This window comes from Trachemys scripta, chromosome 8 (genome assembly GCF_013100865.1).
Source record: "Trachemys scripta elegans isolate TJP31775 chromosome 8, CAS_Tse_1.0, whole genome shotgun sequence".
Taxonomy (NCBI): Eukaryota; Metazoa; Chordata; order Testudines; family Emydidae; genus Trachemys; species Trachemys scripta.
The window spans coordinates 44,611,079-44,636,837 of record NC_048305.1 but is presented as its reverse complement, the minus strand read 5'-3'; the positions used below and the strand labels follow the sequence as shown (position 1 = coordinate 44,636,837).

Below are 25,759 nucleotides of genomic sequence, written 5' to 3'. Positions count from 1 at the left end.
TCTGTAATTGTCAGGATCACCTCTGGAGCCTTTTTTAAATATTGGCATTACATTAGCTATCTTCCAATCATTGGGTACAGAAGCCGATTTAAAGGACAGGTTACAAACCGTAGTTAATAGTTCCGCAATTTCACATTTGAGTTCTTTCAGAACTCTTGGGTGAATGCCATCTGGTCCCAGTGACTTGTTACAGTTAAGTTTCTCAATTAATTCCAAAACCTCCTCTAGTGACACTTCAATCTTTGACTATTCCTCAGATTGGCCATCTCCAAAAGCCGGCTCAGGTTTGGGAATCTCCCTAACATCCTCAGCCGTGAAGACTGAAGCAAAGAATTCATTTAGTTTCTCCGCAATGACTTTATCGTCTTTAAGTGCTCCTTTTGTATCTCGATTGTCCAGGGGCCCCACTGGTTGTTTAGCAGGCTTCCTGCTTCTGATGTACTTAAAAAACATTTTGTTATTACCTTTTGAGTATTTTGGCTAGCTGTTCTTCAAACTCCTTTTTGGCTTTTCTTATTGCATTTTTATACTTAATTTGGCAGTGTTTATACTCCTTTCTATTTACCTCACTAGGATTTGACTTCCACTTTTTAAAAGATGCCTTTTTATCTTTCACTGCTTCTTTTACATGGTTGTTAAGCCACGGTGGCTCTTTTTTAGTTCTTTTGCTGTGTTTTTTAATTTGGGATAGACATTTAAGTTGAGCCTCTATTATGGTGTCTTTGAAAAGTGACCATGCAGCTTGCAAGGATTTCACTCTAGTCACTGTACCTTTTAATTTCTCTTTAACTAACCTCCTCATTTTTGCATAGTTCCCCTTTCTGAAATTAAATAACAAAGTATTGGGCTGTTGAGGTGCTCTTCCCACCACAGAAATGTTAAATGTTATTATATTATGGTCACTATTTCCAAGCAGTCCTGTTATAGTTACCTCTTGGACCAGATCCTGTGCTCCACTCAGGACTAAATCGAGAGTTGCCTCTCCCCTTGTGGATTCCTGTACCAGCTGCTCCAATAAGCAGTCATTTAAAGTATCGAGAAATTTTGTCTCTGCCTTTCGTTTGATTCTAATAAAAATACTGTAATGATAAATAATAATTAATAATAAATAGTGTGTAATAAGCATGTCATAAAAACAAATTTTATATTTCCAAGGTCACTGCTTTTATCATTTATACTCAGGTAAAGGAGAAAATCCCTGGAAATATTCATTTTTAGGAGAGGGTTTGTGAGACTTGACATTTTAGTGAAAGGGGTTCACAGGTTGTTAAAGTTTGGGAACCACTGCTTTAATACAAACACTTCTGCTGGAATGAGGTAAAGCATCTTAGCCATCCCAGCTAACAAAGGGACCATTTACTGCTCACAAGTTGCCAGCTCTTCATTTCTAGAGTGTTTAGCAGAGCTAAGACCCTTTGCAGAATATAAACTTACATCAAACTTCTGCCGAACCGAAGAAAACTTTTTCTTTCCTTTGGGTTTTCCAGGTTTGGTTGCAGAACCACCCGTCCACGGCAGAGGCCCAGGACCCTCTGAAAATAGGAGAGAAGGAAAACAAGTGGGGAAGGGAAGGTCACTCCCATTTGTAGCCAATATAATTTAGTTCATACATTTAAAAACAAGACAAAACCCACAAGGTTCTGGCACCTCTGAAGAGCACTTCCATCCTTTCCAACTTAAGTGCATGTGCCATTTCTATTTTACACTATTTGGCTTGTTACAATTCTCGACTACTAAAACCATGTATCTGAGCAATAATTCTAATATTTCAGAGGGAAATTATCTGAACTATATTGTGCCTTTCTTGCAACGTATTTTTAAACTGCAATAGATGCATGAGGCTATCACAAAGGCACATGTATATCATGGCTAAGACAATAGTACAGCTACCTAAAAGGACATGGCAGGCACTGTATTGGTGGATGACTTCTGTAGATAGTTATTAAGCAGTACATTAAGATACTTGAGAAGCACAGTTAAAGTCAGACCCTGCAGAGTTCCAAGTGACTCCTGAGAGGTGTTAAGCATGCTCATCTCCTATAGAAGAACTGAGCTGACCCTCACAGAATTGGGCCCTAATTGTTCAGGTATGACCTGTATGTGCTATTATGCAAATTACAAAATCATATAAAGAAAAAAGCTAGATATGTGTTCACTGGGTTTTAGTGATGATAATTACCTTGAGAAAGTTCTAGAGTCTCCAAACTGTTCAACATATTTCACAGAGCTATCTCACATGACATGAGTCTGACCAAGGAATTAGTGCTTGGAATTTCCCTTTCTAATCCTGTAGCGGCATACAAATGTCTACACCCAGAAAGAGCTTTTCAGTTTAAAAACAATGACCTAAACTTTTGAGGACAACGTGGGGAAACATCTTACAGAACTCAAATTATATTGGGGGATGGAAAAAATACCAGATATTGCATTGTCTGTTAATGCTCGTTAATGAATCCTTTACATACCTAGGATTTCATATTTTCTTACTTCCCCAGAGAAATAACTGCCCCAAGGAGTAAGAGCTCCATATATACCCTCAAAAACACAAGGATTTCTTGGCACAGTAGTCCCTATACTACTGACACCAAGGAGCTCATACCAATGGTGTTGACTTGGAAGAATTACTAATAAGAGAATAAAATGTATTTTAAAAACAATTTTCTACATCCAAATCATTTCATATTTCCTCACCCAAAAAGAAATTGTTTTTGGACAAAAGGAAGTCACCAACTAAAGTTAAATACAGAATTCTTAAACCAAGCTGGGCTTGTACACTCACAGACTAGACGTTTCTCTCTATGCAACATAACAGAGCAACCTTAACTCTTCTAGTGGAAGAGGAGGGAAAGAGTACAGCATTGCAGGGAAGCTATGAAGATAGAACAAAGTTGCTCAGGGCCATAGAGGCAGAGGTTTTGGTAGGCAGGATGATGCGTATCATTCAGGCCCTCCCACTAGCACCCCATCCCACATCTCCACACACATGCAGCTCAGCAGACACTCCCTCTGTGCTTAAAGTATTTAAATGTGTTATTGTTTAAGCATTAAAAGTATCCCTGGGATGAACTGTGCTGCTAGGCCCTCCTCTAGCAAAGCAGTTAAGCACATGAAGAATCCCATTGTATCTCATGTGTTTAAAGATAAAGCACCTTAAAGAATCTAAGTACTTTGCATATTTCAGATGAGACTTAAAACAAGGTCCGGATCACATGTGGTCCTTAAAGATCCCATGACATTCTTTTTAAGAGTAGGGGTCTTGGTGTCAGCATTCTGGCCATATTCCAACTCTAGGAATTATGGACAGCCTAAATAAATTTCCTCTACATTTTCAGTTCTAAAAAGGTACTCTTCATGTTCAGTTGTGTAGCACTGTTGTGTTCTACTTGACAGTTGCCATACGTTACCCCCAGAAATGCTTCATTTCACTAACAGAGTCATCCTTGACTATAGTTTGTAAGTCATTTTGAAATGAGAGGGATTGTTAAGCATAATATATCTATATCTTTTATTGAAGAGATTGTTTGACATTCTGGAGTTTTGTAAGAAAGATTGTCATGTCCTAACACAGCATGTACTATTAGCCTTTCAATATCCGGTGCCTGGAAGGTATTCAATTCCAATTAAGGCAACAACAAAGTTCAATTTGAAGTTTATGGGCAGACTTGCTGAAAGGTAAATTTGCAGCAACGTATTGGTCCAATGCTTGGGGCCAGATACCAATCCCCTTACTCACACTTGAACAGTATCCGATGCCACAAGTAGTGGACAACTTTGTAGAGTAAAGTTCTATCCAGGATGGGTGAGGGTATCAAAGTCTGGCTCATTGGGTCTTACTGAAGTCAGTGTAAGTCTTTCCATTGACTTTAATAAGCACTAGATCAGACCCTTCATAAACAAAGGTCATATTCATCCTTAAAGGGCAGGGGAGTATGAAAGAAGTTGCAGAAGAAATAGACCCAGGAAGCAGACAGAGAGCTAGCAACAGTGTGGAACTGAGGGAAGGATGAGGAAGGACCGAGTGAAACCAATTGCAGCAAGGATGGTTGTTATGCGACATCACACCAGAAGGTCTGGCCAAGCAGCCCAATTGGATACTGCTCAGGAGTTAGCTACTTGTACTTCCATTGCCACTGCTAGCCAGACCAATATTATAGACTTTACAGGATTCCCATTGCCAAGGGTATGTGGGATTATAGAGTTCAGTCAGTATCTCCTATTAAAATGTTCACAGAATCTTGTGCACCAGCTCCCACGCCATTATTTTTGGGGGAGGGTTGATCTGATGGATTTTTTCATTCACTCGTAGTACTATCAGGCACCTGCCCTGCCCCCAGTTTGAGCTCTCTGGCTGACTGTGCAGCTCCCTCTAATGGACAAAGATCTGGATTGCTTCCTGGGAGGTAAGGGCTGCCCAGCTCTCTCATGATAAATCTAATACCCAGCCAAACCTCTCCTTTATGTTTCCTCTGCAAACATCTGCACCCCCAATGCTGTTCAGGGAAATAACATTGCCCCTCCTTCAGGCTTTCAGTATCCTGTGTGATCATTTTGTTTTATTAAAGAAAACAAACAATAAAAAACAGAAAGGTAGATGATTTACCACACATTTCACAGGATAGCCAATAAAATTATGTAGTTACGCAACTATTAGCTTGTCAAAGAGCAGACAATATAAAATTGGACAATATCACACAGACGCTAGGGTGGGGTTAACAATACTGTGATCATTATTTGACTACAGGGAAGTTATTGGAAATGGAGTTTAATGATATGTCAGAAACCAAGCAAAGCTTTTTGAATTTCAAAGTTATGTTAGGGAGAATTTGGCAGCTTAGGAAAAATCTTTGAAAGGTTTTACCCCTGAAGTCCCCCCATTTGTATCTCATAGCCCAAACAGGGTATTTGGCATTTTTTCTGATTCAGAAGAGCTGGGCTGTTTCAGTCTCGGCTCCACATCTCAGAATATAGAGCATGAATGTAGAAGAAGGGTAAAGCCAATACTCAATCCACCCCTGCTATTCCCTCCCACACCTTAGAAGGTTAGAGAGAAGCCTCTTGTGAGATATCCCAACCTCTCAACCTGTCTTAAGAGGAAGTATTCCAGATTTAAAATTAAAGAAATCCTAACCCTAACTGGGCTTTGGCACTGGTTTTTTTTTTTTTATAATGGTTCTAGGGACAAGGGAAAGTCACAGCCTGACTGCAGCACCATATACGCATGATTAATACGCTACTCACTCCAATTTCCGCTCAGAAATCAAACTCTAAAAATGCCAAGGCTTTCTAATGTAGGATGACAGGAGAGAGTGGTGTGGAATAATTCAGGGGTGGGGTGGGAGGTTTACATGTATGAAAATTTTGATTAAGCTTAGAGAAGAAGATATTTGTAAACTACCAGATAAGGCAGATGTTAATGTAACAAATGGCTCCTTGGCTCCCTTATCTAAAGACCATCCATAAGTCAAGAATATTTGGAAATTTTGAACAGCTAAGGAGGGCCTTTATGGCTCTTTGTTTTCAGACAATGCAGTTGGTTATCTGGAAAGTATGTACACTGGCAATGAGGGGCACAATCATTTTTGCCCAGGAGGGCCTGGCCAGGTTGAAGATTTGCCACATTACATACAGTACTATTATGTAACATTTGAGGGGGAAAAAAAAGTCTATCTCCAATCTTGGCCCTGAAGTCTTTTGCATCATTAACTCAAGAATTAGTAGGGGTGTTATAGAGCAGTATTGTTTCAGTTATACAGCCAGTTGTCCTATTTGCCCACTCAGTAAAAATAACAGACTGTGAATTTAATGCTCTTTATGATGTAAATAGATCAATTTGCTTCTAACACCTCTAATTTTGTTTCTGCGTGTTGTTTTATGAGCTATTTTTAAAATGTCCGTTCAATTTAGGAGAAAGGTTGAATGTGGTTTTTTGTATTTTGAGAACTTTAAAACTTATATTTGTTTCATTGAGCATCATGGCTAATTGCTAAATCTGAGTTTGCTGGGTGCTGCTGTTTATTTCAGGATGTGCTCATTTCTCTAGTATTTTTTTACAGTTTATCAAGGATCTCAGAGCAGTTACTCTTTACCTGCTTAGCATGTAGGCTAGTCATAGTTTGGCTTCTATAGTATTCCTAGGACATTTTCTTTACTTCTCTCACCCGTAGCAGTCCACCTGTTTTATTCCTACAAGCCCCCACCCTTGGCTCAATGTTAGCAGGGCAGAGAGGGAAAAGAAGCTGAATATGAAAAACAAGAATTTCATTATTATCACAGATATTCAAGTACCTGATGATCCTATTTACTGACTGAATTCTAAATCAGGATCCTGAAGAACCTCCATAGTATTTTCCAGAAGGACTGAATCTATGTGGCAGTAACATAACCAGTTGGAGATCACTATCTGATTTCCTAATGCTTCCAGACAATTACAGCAATGTTAGCTAAAGGCCTATCCTTTCAACACATCAGTCCTGTTTTCTCCACTGTCATTTGGATGTTCAGTTATGGAACTTGGGGCTTCACATTGCCAAGATTATTTTCCCTTGCAGTTACAGAGAACTATAGGTCACCTTCTGATTGTGTAAAATCCCGAAGCAGATCTCTGGGTTAAAAAGTGTTCTTGATCATACAGGTTCCCTTCAACAAAAAGTAGGCAAGCAATCCCAACCCTATTCAGCTGAGCACTTATTTAACTTTAAGTACATGCTTAAATTCTGTTGAAGCTGATGGGCCTTAAAATTAAGGATTTAAGCACTTGCTTAGTGTTTTGCTACTATGAGGGTGCATCTCTACAACTTAATATTTTGTTTCCAGTTTCCTCTTAATTTTCTTGAGCCTCGTGCCCTTAGAATACCTTTTAACACACAGTATTCTAGCACTTAATCATCAGGTCCATATTAAAGGCTTCAAGTATTAGGGCACTGAAGTAATAAACCCCATCTGTGTGATGGACTCTGTTGGTCACCCACTCATTTTACAGCTACTTCCTCCTGCATGCTCTTGCTTTGTGCTGCACAGACGACATCAGGCTTTGCCATTTTTCTTTATTCTTTCCCCAGGTCTGTTATTATACCTATACACTTGGCTTGCATTCTTCTGACCTATAGCCTCGGATGACAAGCCGTACATTATAGGGCTAGGTCAGCATTTGGATGAGAGACAGAATGCAAGTGCTCTTCATTTTGTAGAATAAGCCAGTATTCTAGTCAATTTAGAAGGTAACACATTCTTCTTTTGTAGAAGGCATAAGACTGAACTGTAAACATTGCGAATCTTTAGAAGCAAAGTAAGGAAGTCTTGGGAAGGTCAGAAATTAAGAGAGTGGGTAGAGGGAGTGAGCATGGGATACCATGAGGAAAAACAGTAGTGAAGAAAAAGAAAAGAGGCACAGCTGTTCAAAAACACAGCAGTCTTCTTACTGAGCAAGATAGGTTACCAAGAGCACATCATACAGAGCCATAGTTCTTTGCATTAGCTCAGACTTGAAGACAGCAGCAAGGTCAAGATTTCAGTTCTCATCCTCAAAAAAGCCTTTATATAAGTAACCCCAGCTATGCTGAGGGACTTTTCTCACTCTTTTCAGTCATGACAACTGAATTCCACTACAACTGGGAACCTCAAAAGTGAGAGAGAGAGAGAGAGAGTTTGCTTAGCAGGTTGATTTCAAGTGTGGCACACAAGCCTGGAAGCAATCAACAATACCAGACCTCCCTGCTGTCAGATTGAAGCATAAACCTCTCTCTAACCTGCCTTTTCCAACAATCTTAAAAATATATGATTAGTGAATCAGAAGAAAGCCAGAAATTCTCTAAAAATAAATGCATTAGAATTCGCAAGGCACTTAGAGAGGACGAGTGCAGTTGTACTGCCTTCATAGACAGATATGATTCCATGTGTTGCTACTAAGCCCTTCTGCCACTATTCCCTCATCAGGTTTTATGCAAACAGATTCATATAATGTTAAGCCTGGATATTTTAAAGTTGCAACAATATCAGCACATTCAGAGCCAAGGAGGCTCTAGCACCATTAACTGCTCCTTTGAGCACGCGTGTTACCACACACAAATCCACACAGCCAGGCCATATGTTGTAGCGGTCATCTAGTGTAATATTAAGGAACTGCATCTCTTTCCATAACTAGAGGTGCTTAGAAGTAGCATAAGTGATAGCATGTGTTCATTTTACTAATTTCTAGAGCACAGCTTGTACTTATTGCACACATTGAAGGGAGCAGTATTAGCACATGAGGCGCTTTAATGGCTACTCTTGTTCAGTTCAAGACTTGCCAACTTCACATTAGCAGGGGGGTTTTGACAACCGATCCACTGCAGACCTAGCCAGCTTCTAGCCTTGTTAACAAAGGCAACAAGCTGAGAAAGAGGACAAAGCTGCTTCGCTCCAGGCTTGCACTGCTTTCCATAGGGGCAGCAGAGTACAGTCAAACCCCAGCAAAAGGAAGGCGGTGGCATTTGCGACTTTTCCAACACACATTATACAGCAGCAAGAGCAGAGAGAGAAAAAGAAACATACTAACAGAGATGAAGCTACAAGGATAACGGTTATAGAAAAGAACCTGCCCATACTGTTTATTTCTTTAATTTATTTGTTTTTCAGTATTTTATTTTCTTGGCCAGAAGAGAGACAGACAAATGGTTAGGAGAATCGCTCTGATCACTCTCTTCTGTCTTCAGCTGTCGCTTTATTCCCATTTCTTTCTTTCTCACACATTTCTTCTTTTCACTTCTCCTCCTCTCTTTGGAGGCAAATGGGACATGGTCAACCCATCCCTGTGTCAGACTTGGTGGCCCTTAAACCAAAATGTGTTGCCAACCCTGAATAATTAACAAAAAAATGTTATCCAGTCTCAGGTGTAGATGACCATAGCTCCAAGTCTTTGTCAGCCCAAGATTACTGAAAAAGAAATTAGCTAAAAACCAACTAATTGTTTTGCTCATCAAGATGCTCATCAGAGACCCTATAAACTGAATGTACATTTCAGTAGGATTTCCTGGGGGGAGAAAACACAAGCATATGAAAGCAAAAACAGTTCTTGAAAGTCTTCCTAGGAACAAAAACCACTGACGGAGGCAATTTCCACAAGCTAAGTATCCTCAGGGGTCTAACAAGAATCTTCCCTGAAATCAGCAATCTGGAACAGAATGTGAGCAGCTCTACCGTAATTCTTATTATCCATATAGAGTACTCATGTGATGCTTTGTCTGTCTAGGTACTTACACAGCGCCTGTCACATCTAAGTGCCTCCCAACTTTTTATGGATTTATCCTCACATCACTCCTGAGGTGGAGAAGTGTTTTTCCCAGCTGTAAAGTGGGGATAAGGGGTACTGAGAAATGATGGACCAGATTTTCTAAGTGTACTTGCTCAGCACCAAGCAGCTCCTATTGTTCTCAGGCAGAGCTGTCAAGTGCTGTGCAAACCCTTATTAAAAAAATCTGGCCACTCATTTAGGTGCCTAAACAGGAGCGGAGATCCCCCCTGGACCAGACCCTGAGCCCTACCTGCCCAATGGTACACATGACAACATCTGTGTCACTCCTGGGAAATGGAACCCAGACCTGCAGAGTCCCAGTCCTCTGCCTTGTCCTTTTTGAAAGGATAGTCGGGCTGTGGTTAAGTCTGTCTGGTTTTATTCAGAAGGTTTAGATTATAAAACAAACCAAGTGCAACGTATTTGCTGCAGCCATCCCAATGGAAGAAAGAAAAAAAAAAAGAAAAAAAAAAATCAATCGAGAAGCTGCAGAAGTTACATGGAGAACTTTTGGTGTTCAGTTAGCCAGGTTCGATTGTATTATGCAGTCAGCATAAACAATACAGCAGGCTCAGCACAAGACCCTAAGATGCCGGTCCCTGAACTTTCTAGCAGTCTCAAACTCGTATTCTAATTTGCAGTTTGAATCACTTTCACTCAAAGGGTCTTGTGGCTAAGTTTTTGGTCCATCCTTTCAAAATCCATTCTGGTGTCAGCAATACTGAAACTCACTAGACACCACAGAGCAGCATAACACCAGACATAATGTGATAGCTGCAGGGGCTTAACAGAAGGATACTAAATTTATTGGCAACATTTTAATTAAAACGTTACAACTAGAAGCTTCCCGTCCTCCCCTCTACTCTGAGGACAGGACAGGGTGAAAAAAACAAAAACAAAACAAACAAACAAAAAAACCTCTCTCTCTCTCCTAGTGCTGCCTCCCTCCATGACTCAGAGTTTCAATCTTTCTGACGTAAGGCTGTCAACACCATTCTCACATCATGCCAAGCAGATTGCTGGAAAACATGGAGCAAATCCTCCCTTCACTTGGCTCTGCAGGTTGGTGGGGCACAGAGCACACCACCTTACAGAGCTCACAGCCAAAGAAGCATGAGACTAGAAATCAAACCTGGGTCTCCCTGCATGGCAATGTAGCGCACTAGTCTTTAGCCAAGTGTGTGAAATCCTTATTTTAGAATACAGATGATCATATTTATATTGCAATAGTAACTAAAGGCCCCAGTCAGGATCCCCAGTGTGTCATACGGCACCTAGCTCATATAAGAGACAACATACCATTTAAGACTAAATAAGTCAAGCATATAGCTTAAAAACAAAGCTCACCATAAACACTTCCCAGGGTTGTGTTGTATGATCTATTTTTAAAAACTATTAGTTTGTTCTCTTACCTGGTGCAGAAACCAGGATTTGGCATCGAGTGAGAATAGCCAGGAGGAAATCATTGTGAGAATGGACTGCGAAAAGAAAGAGTTCACTCAGACAGACGCCAGGGAAGAAAGTTTTACTTGAAGACAGATTCACATTAGCAACATGGCAGGCAAAGTCCAAAGGCAGCCACTTGAAGCTACCTTATAAAGTGATTTTGTTTACACCTTCCACAGCCATGTTTTCCCATGCATTCCACTAGCTGCATACACCTCCCAATTGATATCCTTTACATAGGTTTTTAGCCTCTATGAAATTAGGAGCTGCAAAGGAGAAGGTTCTTATCTCAGCAGTGGTAAGATCATGTGGCCCAAGAGAAGAGGCAAGTTCTAGAGGAGTAGTGGAGTTATGTAGTCACACTTCATGTGGTTGCATTGGTGTGTAGCAAGCAGCAACTAACCCAGAATGTGGTATTTTGAGAAATGTGGGAAGACAGAAAAAGGGACACTCCTAGGGACGGTCTCTTACCGTTATCTTGAGTGAGGAGTCTGCGAGCTTCCAGATCAAACTCTTCTTTACTGATCTTTTGCTTGAACCAAAGTTTCAAGTTTGCCCAGTATCTGTGCATGGGAGATAAAACATTGAGCACTGTAAACAACATTGCTTTGCCTACTAAATCTATTCCTTTTCTCCCATACATTTTAGAAAAATCTAATAAAAAAAAGCAACGTTTTAATACAACTTCAGTGAAAACAGAGGATTGCATAAGAACAGCCATATTGGGTCAGACCAAAGGTCCATCTAGCCCAGTATCCTGTCTTCCGACAGTAGCCAATGCCAGGTGCTTCAGAGGGAATGAACAGAACAGGTAATCATCAAGTGATCCATCCCCTGTCGCCCATTCCCAGCTTCTGGCAAACAGAGGCTAGGGACACCATCCCTGACCATCTTGCTAATAGTCTTGAGGGACATAACCTAGATAAGTTCATGGAGGTTTTTTTTTTTTTTAACCCCGTTATAGACTTGGCCTTCAATGTCCTCTGGCAAGGAGCTCCACAGGTTGACTGAGTTGTGTGAAAAATACTTCTGTTTTAAACCAGCTGCCTATTAATTTCATTTGGTGACCCCTAGTTCTTGTATTATAAGGAGTAAATAACACTTCCTTATTTACTATCTCACACCAGTCATGATTTTATAGACCTCTATCATAGACATCCCCCTTAGTGGTCTCTTTTCGAAGCTGAAAAGTCCCAGTCTTGTTAATCGCCTTATATGGCGGCCATTCCATACCCCTAATCATTTTTGTTGCCCTTTTCTGAACCTTTTCCAGTTTCAATATATCTTTTTTGAGATGGGGCGTCCACATCTGTACGCAGTATTCAAGATGTGGGCATACCATGGATTTCTACAGAGGCAATATGATATTTTCTGTCTTATTATCTATCCCTTTCTTAATGATTCCCAACATTGTTAGCTTTTTTGACTGCCGCTGCACATTGAGTGGATGTTTTCAGAGAACTATCCACAATGACTCCAAGATTTCTTTCACGGTGAAGAAGGAAGATTAAAATATTTCCCTGCAGTGTTGGTAAGCCAAAGAGCATTATGCTAGTGACTGATAATCAGAAAGTGGGGGATGACAAAACTAGACCAATCGGTTTCCACTTGTTTCAATAATTTCAGTGAAATACATAATTAATGTTTAGCTTTATTGTCACAACCTTAGATTATTAAAGGTTAGGCAAGTTGTTTTTGAAGCAGTCCATCTTCTAAATTGCACAGCATCAGCTAGTTACACCCTTGTGTATTCCAACTGTATTTAGATTTGGTCTGCTACAGACCCCCAGGGTCAGATTTGGATAGAGACCTCTAATATTTTTAATTAAATAAATATTACTAGGAATTGTGTGATTATGGGAGACTTTAATTGCCCAGATATAGATTGGGGGGTAAATGCTACTTATAATGGTAGGCCCCAGCTATTCCTGGATGGGATAGCTGACAGAGTTATTCACCATATAGTTACTAACCTACAAGACGTGATGCCATTTTAGATTTGGTATTGGTAAGTAGCAAGGACCTCAAAAGAATTGGTAGTAGCGTACAACCTTTGTTTGAGTGAATGTGAGTTTATCCTTCCATTTAGTTAAAATGGAATTATCAAAAATAGATCAGTGACTAGGGTCCTTGATTTCAAAAAGGGCAAAAACTTAAAAGGAATTAGTTAGGGAAGTGGACTGAAGAACTCCAGGATCTGAATGTGACGGGGGTTTGCAGTTATGTTAAATCAAAGTTGCAGAAACTATCTAAAGTCTGCATCCCAAACAATAGGAAAAAAATTCATAGGGAAGGATTGCAGACCAAACTAGATGAACAAGCATCTCAAACATGTTATTAAAAGATAACAGAAAACCTACAAGGAATGGATCAGCAAGGAAAGCTACCTCTTGGAGGTCAGCAAGTGTAGGGGAAAAAGTGAGACCTGACAAAAGCCAAGCAGAGTTAGACCTTGCAAAGGAAATTAAAACCATCAGTAAAAGGTTCTTTAGCCATATAAATAAAAAGAAAACAAGGAAAAAAGAAGAAGTAGGAACGCTAAGCCTGGAGTGGAGTGGAGATTAAAGATAATCTCGGCATGGCCTAACACCTAAACCAGTGGTTCTCAACCAGGGGTACATAGAGGTCTTCCAAGGGGCATATCAACTTACCTAGATATTTGCCTAGTTTTACAAGGCTACATTAAAAACACCTGGCATTGGCCATTGTCAGCCGACAAGATACCGGGCTAGATGGACCTTTGGTTTGACCCAATATGGCCGTTCTTAGGGGATAAATTTTAATAATTCAAATTGCAGTCAGTCATGCATTTAGGGAATAACAATAAGAATAGGTTTCAGAGTAGCAGCCGTGTTAGTCTGTATCCGCAAAAAGAACAGGAGTACTTGTGGCACCTTAGAGACAAACAAATTTATTAGAGCATAAGCTTTTGTGGACTACAGCCGACTTCTTTGAATGCATCTAAGGTGCCACAAGTACTCCTGTTCTTTTAACAATAAGAATGTTTAATATAAGCTGGGGACGTTTCAGTTGGATGCAGAGAAGGAGAAAGACCTGGATGTACTGGTTGATCAAAGGATGGATGATGAGCTGCCAATGTGATGCAGCTGTGAAAAAGGCTAATGCAATCCTAGGATATATCAGGCAAGCTATTTCCAGTAGAGATAGGGTAGTGTTATTACCATTATACAAGGCAGCAGTGAGACCTCACCTGGAGTACTTTGTGCAATTTTTGTCTCCCGTGTTTAAGAAAGATTAACTCAAACTGGAACAGGTACAGAGAAGGGCTACTATTAGAGGAATAGAGAACATACCTTACGAGAAGAAACTTAACAACCTAGGCTTAAGGACCTGATTGCCTTCTATGATGAGATAAATGGCTCTGTGGACATGGGGAAAGCAGTGGACATGTTAGATCTTGACTTTAGCAACGCTTTTCATATGGTCTTCCATAGTATTCTTGCCAGCAAGTTAAAGAGGTATGGATTGGCTGAATGGACTATAATGTGGCTAGAAAGCTGGCTAGATCATTGGGCTCAATGGCTAGATGTCTAGTCGGCAGCCATTATCAAGCGGAGTGCCCCAGGGGTCAGTCCTGGGGCCGGTTTTGTTCAACATCTTCATTATCTGGATGATGGGATGGATTGCACCCTCAGCAAGTTTGTGGATGACACTACGCTAGGGGGAGAGGTAGATACTCTGGACCCTATCCCTACCCTCCAGCATGACGTAGACAAATTGGATGATTGGGCCAAAAGAAATCTGATGAGGTTCAGCCTGAACAAGTGCAGAGTTCTGCACTTAGGACGGAAGAATCCCATGCACTGCTAAAGGCTGGGGACTGACTGGCTAAGCAGCAGTTCTGCAGAAAAGGACCTGGGAATTACATTGGATGAGAAGCTGGATATGAGTCAACTTTGTGCCCTTGTTGCCAAGGCAGCAAGTGTCATATTGGGCTGCATTAGTAGAAGCATTGCCAGCAGATTGAGGGAAGTGATTATTCCCCTCTATTCAGCACTGGTGAGTCCACATCTGGAGTATTGCATCCAGTTTTGAGGCCCCCCCCAACCTACAATCTGTCCACATCCTTTCTGGAGAGAGTCCAGCAGAGGGCAACAAAAATGATTAGGAGACTGGTGCACATGGCTTAAGAAGAGAAGCTGAGGGAACTGGGCTTATTTAGTCTGCAGAAGAGAACAGTGAGGGGGGATTTGATAGCAGTCTTCAACTACCAGAAGGGGGGTTCCGAAGAGGATGGAGCTCGGCTGTTCTCAGTGGTGGCAGATGACAGAACAAGGAGCAGTGGTCTCAAGTTGCAGTGGGGACGGTCTAGTTTGGATATTAGGAAATACTATTTCAGTAGGAGGGTGGTGAAGCACTGGAATGGGTTACCTAGGGAGGTGGTAGAATCTCCATCATTAGAGGTTTAACACCTAGCTTGACAAAGCCCTGGCTGGGATTATTTAGTTGGTGTTGGTCCTGCTTTGAGCAGGGGATTGGACTAGATGACCTCCTGAGGTCTCTTCCAACCCTAATCTTCTATGATTCCATGGATTGTCTCACAGAAGCAAACAAAGCTGGGGCGGGGGGGAGGAGATAGGATTGCTCTCAATAAATTAGAGCTGTAAAGAAATTAAATAATAATAGAATACCATTTAAATATTTTTGATGTTTTCAAATATATTGATTTCAGTTACACAGAATACAAAGTGTACAGTGCTCACTTTTTTTAATTCAGATATTTGCGCTGAAACTAGTATTTTTCAAGTCACCTAATACAAGTACTGTAATGAAACCCCTTTATCATGAAAACTGAATTTACAAATATAGAATTATGTTCAAAAAATAACTATTCAAAAATAAAAATGTAAAAGTTTGGAGCCTACAAGTCCACTCAGTCCTACTTCTTACTCAGACAATCACTCAGACAAATAAGTTTGTTTACATTTGCAGGAAATAATGCTGCCCGCTTCTTGTTTACAATGTCACCCGAAAGTGAGAACAGATGTTTGCATGGCACTGTTGTATCTGGCGTTGCAAGAGATTTACGTGCCAGATGTGCTAAAGATTCATATGTCCGTTCATCTTCAACCACCATTCCAGAAAACATGCATCCATGCTGATGACGATCCAAAGCAGTGCAGACTGATGTATGTTCACTTTCATCATCTGAGTCAGATGCCACCAGCAGAAGGTTGATCTTTTTTGATGGTTCTGATGCTGTAGTTTCCTCATCAGAGTATTGCTCTTAAGACTTCTGAAAGCATGCTCCATACCTTGTCCCTCTCAGATTCTTAAATCTTGGGTTGAGTGCTGTAGCTATCTTTAGAAATCTCACATTGCTATCTTCTTTGTGTTTTGTCAAATCTGCAGTGATAGTGTTCTTAAAATGAAGAACATGTGCTGGGTCATCATCCGAGACTACTATATCATGAAATATATGGAAGAATGCAGGTAAAACATAGAACAGGGGACACTGAACTCCTTGGGGGAGAATTGTGTTACAAATTTAATTAATGCATACGAATGTTTAGCATATTTGGCATATAAATACCTTGCAATTCCAACTACAAAAGTGCCATGCAAACGCTTGTTCTCACTTTCAGGTGACATTGTAAATAAGAAGCCAGCAGCATTATCTCTCGTAAATGTAAACAAACTTGTTTCTCTTAGCAATTGGCTGAGTAAGAAGTAGGACTGAGTGGACTTGTAGGACAGGGTGGACTGTTTTATTTTTGAGTGTATATATATAAAAATCTACATCTGTAAGTTTCACTTCCATGATAAAGAGATTGCACTCCAGTACTTGTATGAGGTGAATTGAAAAATACTATCTTTCATTTATCCAGTGTAAATATTTGTAATAAAAATAATATAAAGTGATCACTGTACAATTGGTATTCTGTGTTGCAACAGAAATCAATACATTTGAAAATGTAGAAAAACATCCAAAAATATGTAATAAATTTCAATTGGTATTCTATTGTTTAACATGGTGATTAAAATGGCAATTAATCACAATTAATTTTTGAGTTAAATCACATGAGTAAACTGTAATTAATTGACAGCCCTGCTATAAATACATCTGCGGGATAAACACCCAGGGAAGGAGAGGAGTTAAGTTAATGTTGCCAATGTTGGCACAAGATCAAATAGCTATAAACCAGCCATCAATAAGATGAGGCTAGAAATATGACAAAGCTTTCTAACTAGCCTTCCAAGAGGAGTAGTGGGGACAAAAAACACAACTTGTTTCAAGACTCAGCTTGATAAGTTTATGGAACAGATTGTGTGATGAGGTTTCCTAAACCTGCATATGGCCCATCCACAACTGCTTTTAGCAAACATCTCCAATGGCCAGAGATGGGACATTAGATGGGGAGGACTCTGAGTTGCTACACAGAATTCTTTCCCAGGTGTTTCTCACCCACCTGATTAGAGTCTCACTGGTCACCATATTTGGGGTTGGGAAGCAATTTTCCCCCAGTCAGATTGGCAGAGACCTTGGGGTTTTTTCACCTTCCTCTGCAGTGTGGGGTATGGGTCTGTCGGTTTGAACTAGAAAAAAAAAATGGTGAATTCTCTAATTTGAAGCCTTTAAAATCAAGATTTGAGGACTTCAGTAACTCAGCCAGAGGTTATGGGCCTATTACAAGAATGAATGGGTGAGGTTGTGTGGCCTATGATGTGATGATCATGATGGTCCCTTCTGGCCTTAAAGTCTATAAATTTAGGTGTAGTTGAGTTAAGAACATACAAATGGCCATACTGGGTCAGGTCAATGATCCATCTAGCCAAGGATCCCCATCTTCTGATAGTGCTGGTGCCAGATGCTTCAGAGTGAATGAACAGAATAGGGCAATCAATCAAGTAAATCATCCTGTCTTCCAGCCCCAGCTTCTGGCAGTCAGAGGTTTAGGGATACCCAGAGCACGGGATTGCATCTTGGACTATCTTGGCTAATAGCCATTGATGGACCTATCCTCCAGGAACTTCTCTAATTCTTTTTTGAACCCTATTATAATTTTGGCCTTCACAACATCACCTGACAATGAGCCTCACCAGTTGACTATGCATTGTGTGAAGTAGTGCTTCCTTATGTTTGTTTTAAACCTACTGCCTATTAATTTCATTGGGTGACCCCTACTTCTTGTGTTATGTCAAGGGGTAAATAAGACTCCCCTATTCACTTTCTCCATACCAATCATACCTCCACTCCCTCCACCCCTTGGAAAATAGATGAGTAAGATGAACAGTCCCAGTCTTAAATCTCTCCCCATATGGAAGCTGTTCCATACCCCTAATCATTTTTGTTATAAAATGTTTTCTTACAACTATCCATGAGTCCAAGGTCTCTTTGTTGAGTTTCAGCTATGTTTTTCACTTGCAGGCTTCAAATCTGTCCAAAAAACTTGAACCCCCCCCCCCTTCCCCAAACCACATACTTTTTTTTTTTTTAAGAAGGAGATTGGCTTCCAATACCTGTAAAGCTACCCACACTACAGGTTCTTTGTTTTGTCATTTATTTCTTAATGTCAAGCTGTTTCAAGATTATGTTATTTGAATCTATTTAAGGGCCAGTTTATCCTGACTGGAAAATGGGGTAGAGACTTTTAGAAGCAGGTAGGAAAACTGTTTTCTTCAAATTATCCATTTTCCCCCTTTGCAAACATTTATACATGCCAACAAACACTTGTACTAACGCTAATCACTCATTAGCACAATGATTTAACAGGTCAGTTCTGGATGTAGTTATGCAGCAGCAAAGCCAGCAGAGGGAGCACAAATACATTAATACAGTGGTTCCTAAACTTCAACAACCTGTGAACCCCTTTCACTAAATGTCAAGACTCGCGAACCCTCTCCTAAAAAGTGAATATTTCCAGGGATTTTCTCCTTTACCTGAGTATAAATTATAAAAGCAGTGATCTTGGAAATATAAAATTTGTTTTTTATGACATGCTTATTACACACTATTTAGTATTAATTATCTATCATTACAGTATTTTTATTACATTATGAAAACTGCAACACTCTTCCACCATCTCACTTTTGTAGCTTGTATCACTTTGAATAAGCATGTTATAAGACAAGGCTCCCATGTTTCATCAAGGAGTATCAGATGTGAAACAGCATGAAAGTATTTAAAAAGCCAATCCAAAGAGTTCCTACTACACAAGCATTCTGGTCTTGAGCAGTCCAGGCAAACATACATTACAACAAAACTTAAACTTGTTCTTCAAAATAATTTTAAAAACAATACTAGCTGCTTATTTAATTTTAAAAACAGCAAAAAATATCCACCTCCCTTTCCATTCCTTATAAGGAGTCTTGAAGTTTCAATCTCCTCAGTGTGACAGATGTGCTTGCTTTGATCTGCTTAGCTCTTGGAAGTACAGGGGCTCCGGGCTGCTGGCCCCATGCTGCCCAGGGACAGCTCTTTCCACTGTTAGGGAGTTTCCCTCCCCCGAGAACCCTCTGTAACATTTCACAAACCCCAGTTTGGAGACCACTAGATTAATACAAGTATCAGAGGGGTAGCCATGTTTGTTGCTTTTTACAGATCCAGACTGAGTCCTGTGGCACCTTTAAGACTAACATGTATTGGAGCATAAGCTTTCGTGCATCTGAGAAAGTGGGTATTCACCCGAGAAAGCTTATGCTCCAATACATCTGTTAGTCTTAAAGGTGCCACAGGACTCTGTTGCTTTTTACATTAATACAAAGACTCCTATATATTAACATGCTACTGCTGAATATAACAGTCATACAACTGTAGTCCAAGAATACTAGGAGGTGAGAGTAGCATGTGCCATTAGGAAGGCAATTTGTCCCATATTTGGGATCAGAGTTTATATTTTACTTAGGATCTTAATAATACTTAGCTATAGCACCAAGAGCTCTTAACATCTGTGGGCATTCTCTATACACATTCCTTGACAGATACCTCCACTAGTTTCTATATTTCTTTAAAGTTTCTCAGTCACTGGAATGGTGGCTCTCTTAAAAGAGAAGGCATTTAAAATTCACAAGACTTTACCCAACATACAGGTTTTAACCTTCAATGCTGAAACTTGTCGAAAACACTCAGGCAATTTAGAAATCTACAGCCCTGCTGTTTGTAAATCTGGCTGGGTGCCAGAAACTTAGTAATAAATCTGGACCACAGCCAGCAGATTTGACTCCAGCAGGGACAACAAATGGATTTAATAGCAGACGGTACATTTGTTCAGGATAATAAAATATTCCATTAAGAAGGGCATATAGGTCACATTGGTTGTGTCAATGAATGCATGCTTTTTGAAGGCCAGGAAAGGTTTCCACCTTGCTGTCACATCAACTTAGTCTTAAGGGCTGTTCAGACATTCCAAGAGAGAGCCAAAACATTTCGTTAGTGGAGGAAGGGGGTGGAAGAAGGGAGTACAGAATCTGAGGAAGCCAGCTGGCTCTATCCAAATATAAAGCAGAGGAATATAGGCATTTACTTACTTTTTAGAGTCCTAGTGGTGCTTCAAACCTCTGTTTTCCTCTCAGATAAAGATGCAGAGGGAAGCAGAGTAGGCCTCCAACGTCCAACAAAGATTACAACATGCATCTGTAGCACCTTACTTACCCTCCCACAACCTCATGGATCCCTACTCCTGTTCCTAAATGATTCAGCAAATCTGCCACCTTGCCACCAGTCACCACGACAGCAATTATACTTTGTGACTCTGCTGATGAGCACAGAGAATGCTGGGATAATTAATGCTGTTTCAGCAACCATAAACTGGGAGGGGAGAAGCAGACATTTGCATTTTCAAATATTGTTGAATCAAATGTATCTTTTTTAATCCACATAGGAGAGGGGAGACATAACACTTCCTGGGGCTGTTTCCAGATCCTTCCCCCCAACTCTCTGCCTATATCCTTCTGTTAAATTGATAGATTTTTTGCAGCGCAAACACTGCAGAGAAGTGTACATCCCATTTCACATGTTTCATCCCAGGCAGTGTGGTGGACAGGAAATGAGCAGAGAGGTGGGCCAAAAAGCATGGAGTCCTTAAGGTAATCATATCTCCCAGTCACAGTTTGATCAAATAATTTTTTTAATATTTCTCCTTCCCATACTCAATTCAAACTAAAACACTGTGGTGAATGATGTAAACTTTAAAAGCACATTTGAGGGAAAAGGGAAAGTGCTCCCAATTAGGTAAACAATCGACTCAAATGAATATATAATAGAATTGGCCAGTGTTAGACCAACAGGATTTGAAAAACCCTGGTGAACAGGAAACTTTCCCTGACAAGAGGGGATGAGAAACAGCTGTGCTCCACTAACTAAGGGATACAATGTGGCTTATTGGCACAGTGCATTGGACTGGGACCCCGGAGATCTAGTTCTATTCCCAGCTCTCCCAATGGTCAGCTGGGTGAATGAGCAAGTCACTTCACTTGTCTGGGCCCAGTTTCCCACTCTGTAAAATTGAGCTAATGACACGGATCTCTGTCATAAAATGCTTAAAAATAGAATCATGATGGCTGAAACCCACTTCTTACAAGTGGAGGTTATGAAGATATACATATATAATAGAAAGTTGTCACAGTGAGTCTGCAGACAGTCTACTACCTGTGATGCTGCTCATAGCATCCCAAAACAGCAAGAGAATGAAATTGACAAGACTTGGGTCAGTTTGACTCACAGCAGAGGCAAGCACTGGAGTGATCCATAAGGCAAGATCCCCCAAAAACTGAGATTCAGAGTAGCAGACACCTGCCTTCAAAGTCAGGTGCCTGTGGGATGAAAGCTGCCTTCCCCCTTCTAGCATCTAGAGAAGGCATGGCATTAGGGTTTAAAACATGCCAAGAAGCACAGAATATGGAGCATCTGCAGATAGATGGTGAGAACTGTGCTTCTGTGCTCTCTAGATCATACATGTACACCTACACCTCATGCCAGCTTCTGGTTAATACTGGTGTTAATGGTCATACTATAGCTTTGAAAGTTTAACACTTTCTCTCAAAATCTCCATCAGACACGTCCTTCATCTGCGATATGCTCCGCCTTTGATAGTCCAAACTTTCATGCACTAAAGCAACACCAGCTTCTGAGACCAAACATGAACCAGAAAGTCACTGAACTGAAGACTAGTAATTATGGTCATTCATTCTGAGTGACAGTATTTCCCTTATAGTGAAGCACTATTACAACAAATTCTTATCTACCACCGTGATCTAATAAAAAATGTGTTAGAAGCAAACTGCAGCACTAACATCCAGAGTTTATGCCTGCCATTAATAATACTACCTAGCTCCCACAGAGTGCTTTACAAGGGATGGAAATATAATTTTCACCATTTTGGTGATGGGAAAATAAAGGCACAAAGATGTGAAGTGACTTGACCAGAGTCAAAATAACCCAGCGGAAGAACCAGAGAGAGAACCCATTTGGACCAATTCAATTTCCATTATACTGCTTATAAACAGAAGTCTCTAATTTGTTATTTAAGTTTATTACAGGGGAATGGGGAAACAATTATATAAAACTAAGTTTAGCATAGACAAAGGCACATGAACTAACTGGTCCATTGTACTCAGACAGAATCCTTGCAGATCTGTAAATTTACTGTAAGTAAAAGACCAAGAGAGAACAACCAGTTCTCATTTTGCTTACTAGCTGTTTAGTTTAAGCAGAGGGGAAAGGAGGCATCGTTAATTAAACAGGCAGACCTTAAATGACCTAGTTAAGCCCCATGTGTGTTAAATATGAGGGCCTACAATTTCTCATGGTGGAACAGGATGTTTTAGTGCAAACCTAGAGGGTGAAAAAAGCTTGGCTCTCTGCATGAAGACCAGCTCATATAAAGTAAACCAGAATGCAGCAGGAGTCAGCAGGTCCCTTCCGGCTACATCTGCCAGCTTCTTGCTAAATCCGGAGTTTTAATTGGATAGGCTGTGGGAGAAGAGACAGAGGCAGCTACTTCATCACTTCCCCAGATCTCTTACTGCCCCCAGTGGCCCGAGCACGGGGTGAAACGGACACGAACGGTTATTAAGCTGGGCCTGCAAAGCTCACGCTTCCTGTCAACGCACGAAAACACGCTGCTTAGCTAAATAAAGTCATAGCCTGCGAGGCAGCGCTGTGATCCCCCAACCCGAGCCCCCGCCAGCGCAGGCCGCAGTGCGTCCCCACGCCAGTGCCCAGGCAGCTCTGACAGCCCGAACGGCCAGTCGGGATTTCAAAATGGCCCGCGACGGAGACGCCACCAGGCCCCGTGACGCTGGTTCCCGTGGTTAGTTCTCCTGTCAGGCGCCGCTCCCCTTAAACGCCGGCCCACAGGCCGCGCGGGGAGCCGCGGACACCTATTACCTGACCAGGCTCTCCGCTCCCTCCTCCCGCGGCCTAGGCCGAGCCCCAGGGGTCCCCACCAGGCCAGGAACTCAGCCCCTGGGGGCCGGGCGCTGCCTGGTGCCCTAGGGAAAGTCGAGGCCACGGGGCGCCCAGCGACTGGGACACGCTCCTGGCTGAGCCCCTCGGCCCAGGAGCAGCCTCTACCAGCCGGCAGGCCCCGGGACCGGGCAGAAATCGAGGCCGGGGCTCGACGGGCCTAGCTGGACTGGGCGTGCGGGGCGCACTCACTGCTTCACGTTCTCGCCCAGCGCCTCGCTCAGGTTCTTCTTGGCCACCTCCAGCTCGCTCACGTACGTCGCCATAGCTCCCTCCCGGCGCCTGGCCGCCCTCCCGCGCCGTTTGCGCACCCAGCCGTACGCGGTAACCACAGCATCAACTAACTTGTGCACTAGCGCGTGTCTTGTCTCTTCTTTCCCCGCCCACCTCCACTGCTTGTTTGTTTCACAACTCCCGGCCGCGCCGCTTCTAGTGGAGCCCAGAGCCGGTCACATGACGTCACTCTCCAGTGGTGGTCGAGAGGGAGGAGGAGTGTGTCACTGTCAGGTGCTTCCGTTCCCCAGGCGCCAGGAGGGAGAGGTGGGGGCGCGCCAGCAATCAGCGCTGCGGGGTGGGCCGGGGGGATCAGTATCATGCAGGGCTTGCCCTGGCAGGGGAAGATAGAGGTAGTCACAGGGGATCAGCTTTGTGTGAGTCAAGAAGCAGCAACCAGGGGGTGGGTAGGGTGATCAGATAGCAAGTGTGAAAAATCAGGATGGGGGTGGGGGATAATAGGTGCCTATATAAGAAAAAGCCTCAAATATTGGGACTATCCCTATACAATCACAAGGGAAAATTTGAGGGGTCAGGGTTATACACACACACACACACACACACACACACACACACACCCCAGTGCTTCGGGAGAGAGGGACCATGTGCACTGCTTGTGGAGAGAAGGTTGAGGAGGTCTCTCACAGCACAGCCTCATGGGCACAGAAGGTGCGGCTGGTGTGCACTACAGGCTTATTGGACACCCACATGGGTGCCCTGAGTAGGCTCATGGATTCACCGTGTGTGAAATAGTCCTTCCCAGAAATCTTCATTTTAGGTCAGAGTAAATCATCCACCACATAGGATGGATTTAGCCCACATGAGGTATTTATTTGAATCCCAGTGCAGATTCAGAAGCTGCAGAATGCAAGATATGGTTTAAAAGACAATTGTTACAATGATCCAGGGTATACTTAAACAGTCTTGGGCCCAAATCCTGATTTCAGTGCTCAGCAGCTGGCTAGATTTAGCCCTTTGTCGTTTTACATAAATTCTCTTCAATCTAAAGTCTGTATTTTTCTAAATTTTGGCCCCAATCCTGCAAATAATCCTCACTATACATATGATAGGATGGGGTCTAAATTAGCTGTAACACTCAAGAAAGATTTTGGGAGTCATTGTGGATAGTTCTCTGCAAACATCTGCTCAATGTTCTGCAGCAGCTAAAAAAGCTAACAGTATTAAGAACCATTAGGAAAGGGATAGCTAATAAAACAGAAAATATCATTATGCCACTATATAAATGCATGGTATGGCCATACGTTGAATACTGCATGAAGTTCTGGTCACCCCAGCTGAAAAAAGATATATTAGAATTGGGAAAGGTACAGAGAAGGGCAACAAAAGTGATTAGAGGTATGTACGAGCTTCCATATGAGGAGAGATTAAAAAGACCAGGCTGTTCAGTTTACAAGAGAGACCTAAGAGGGGATATGAGAAATCTATAAAATCATGAATGGTGAGGAGAAAGTGAATAAGGAAGTGTTATTTATCTCCTACATAACACAAGAACTAGGGGTCACTCAATGAAATCAATAGGCAGCAGGTTTAAAATAAAAGGAAATAGTTCACACAATGCACAGTCAACCTGTGGAACTCATTGCCATGGGGTGTTGTGAAGGCCAAAAGTATAACTGGATTCAAAAAAAGAATTAGATAAGTTCCTGGAGGATAGGGCCATCAATGGCTGTTATCCAAGATTGTCAGGGAGATAACTATCCTCTGGGGGTCCCTAAACTTCCAGCTACCAGAAGCTGGGACTGAATGACAAGGGATGTATCACTTGAAATTGCGCTATTCTTTTCATTTCCTCTGAAGCATCTGGCACTGGCCACTATCAGCAACTGTATACTGGGCTATTCACTGGTCTGATCCACTCCTGTGGCTATTCTTATGTTCTAAAGACACACACATAACTTTACACACTTTTCTGCAATGGCCTGCTCATATGAGTAAAATTACACACATGCTTGGGCTCTGATCCTGCAAATACTTTTCTAGCCACCAGTACATTATACGTTTAAGGGGCAACATTTTTCCTTGTGCAGACAGCCACACCTCTGGACAATAATACTCTCCTAAGAACTTTTCTCAGAGAAGCTGATACAAAAAGTTGTATTAACAGAGTATGTTTTTATAAAATGCTGCTTTTTTATTATTCTTTTTTATGTTGCTTGCTTATCCTCATACTGTCTTAATAAAGGTTAGTTGCTATTTTCTCCAATAATTAATTGTTCTATCTTTAAAATAGTGTTAAATTATTTCCTTAATGTGTGAGAACTGGGTTATGGAAGTGATGTTTGCATGTTATTGGTGTGATTCCTATTTGTATTATGGGTAGTGAC

At 41.5% G+C, this 25,759-nt stretch overlaps 1 protein-coding gene across 3 annotated transcripts in view; it reads right to left on the bottom strand.

Moving 5' to 3' along the window:
* The window catches only part of TADA1 (transcriptional adaptor 1), a 35,592-nt gene extending 12,112 nt beyond the window's left edge, over positions 1-23,480 (bottom strand). The window contains exons 1-4 of one of the 3 annotated variants that reach the window (XM_034778694.1): positions 23,334-23,480; positions 11,186-11,277; positions 10,681-10,746; positions 1,435-1,532 (exon numbers count right to left, since the gene is read on the bottom strand). In XM_034778694.1, the coding sequence (XP_034634585.1) occupies positions 1,435-1,532; positions 10,681-10,746; positions 11,186-11,277; positions 23,334-23,407 (330 nt within the window). In that variant the 5' untranslated portion in view covers positions 23,408-23,480. Of the gene's footprint in view, positions 1-1,434; positions 1,533-10,680; positions 10,747-11,185; positions 11,496-17,145; positions 17,187-23,333 lie in introns of those variants that run through there. The other 2 variants (XM_034778695.1, XM_034778693.1) reach the window with 2 other exon arrangements.
* Between the last annotated feature and the right edge of the window lie 2,279 nt (positions 23,481-25,759).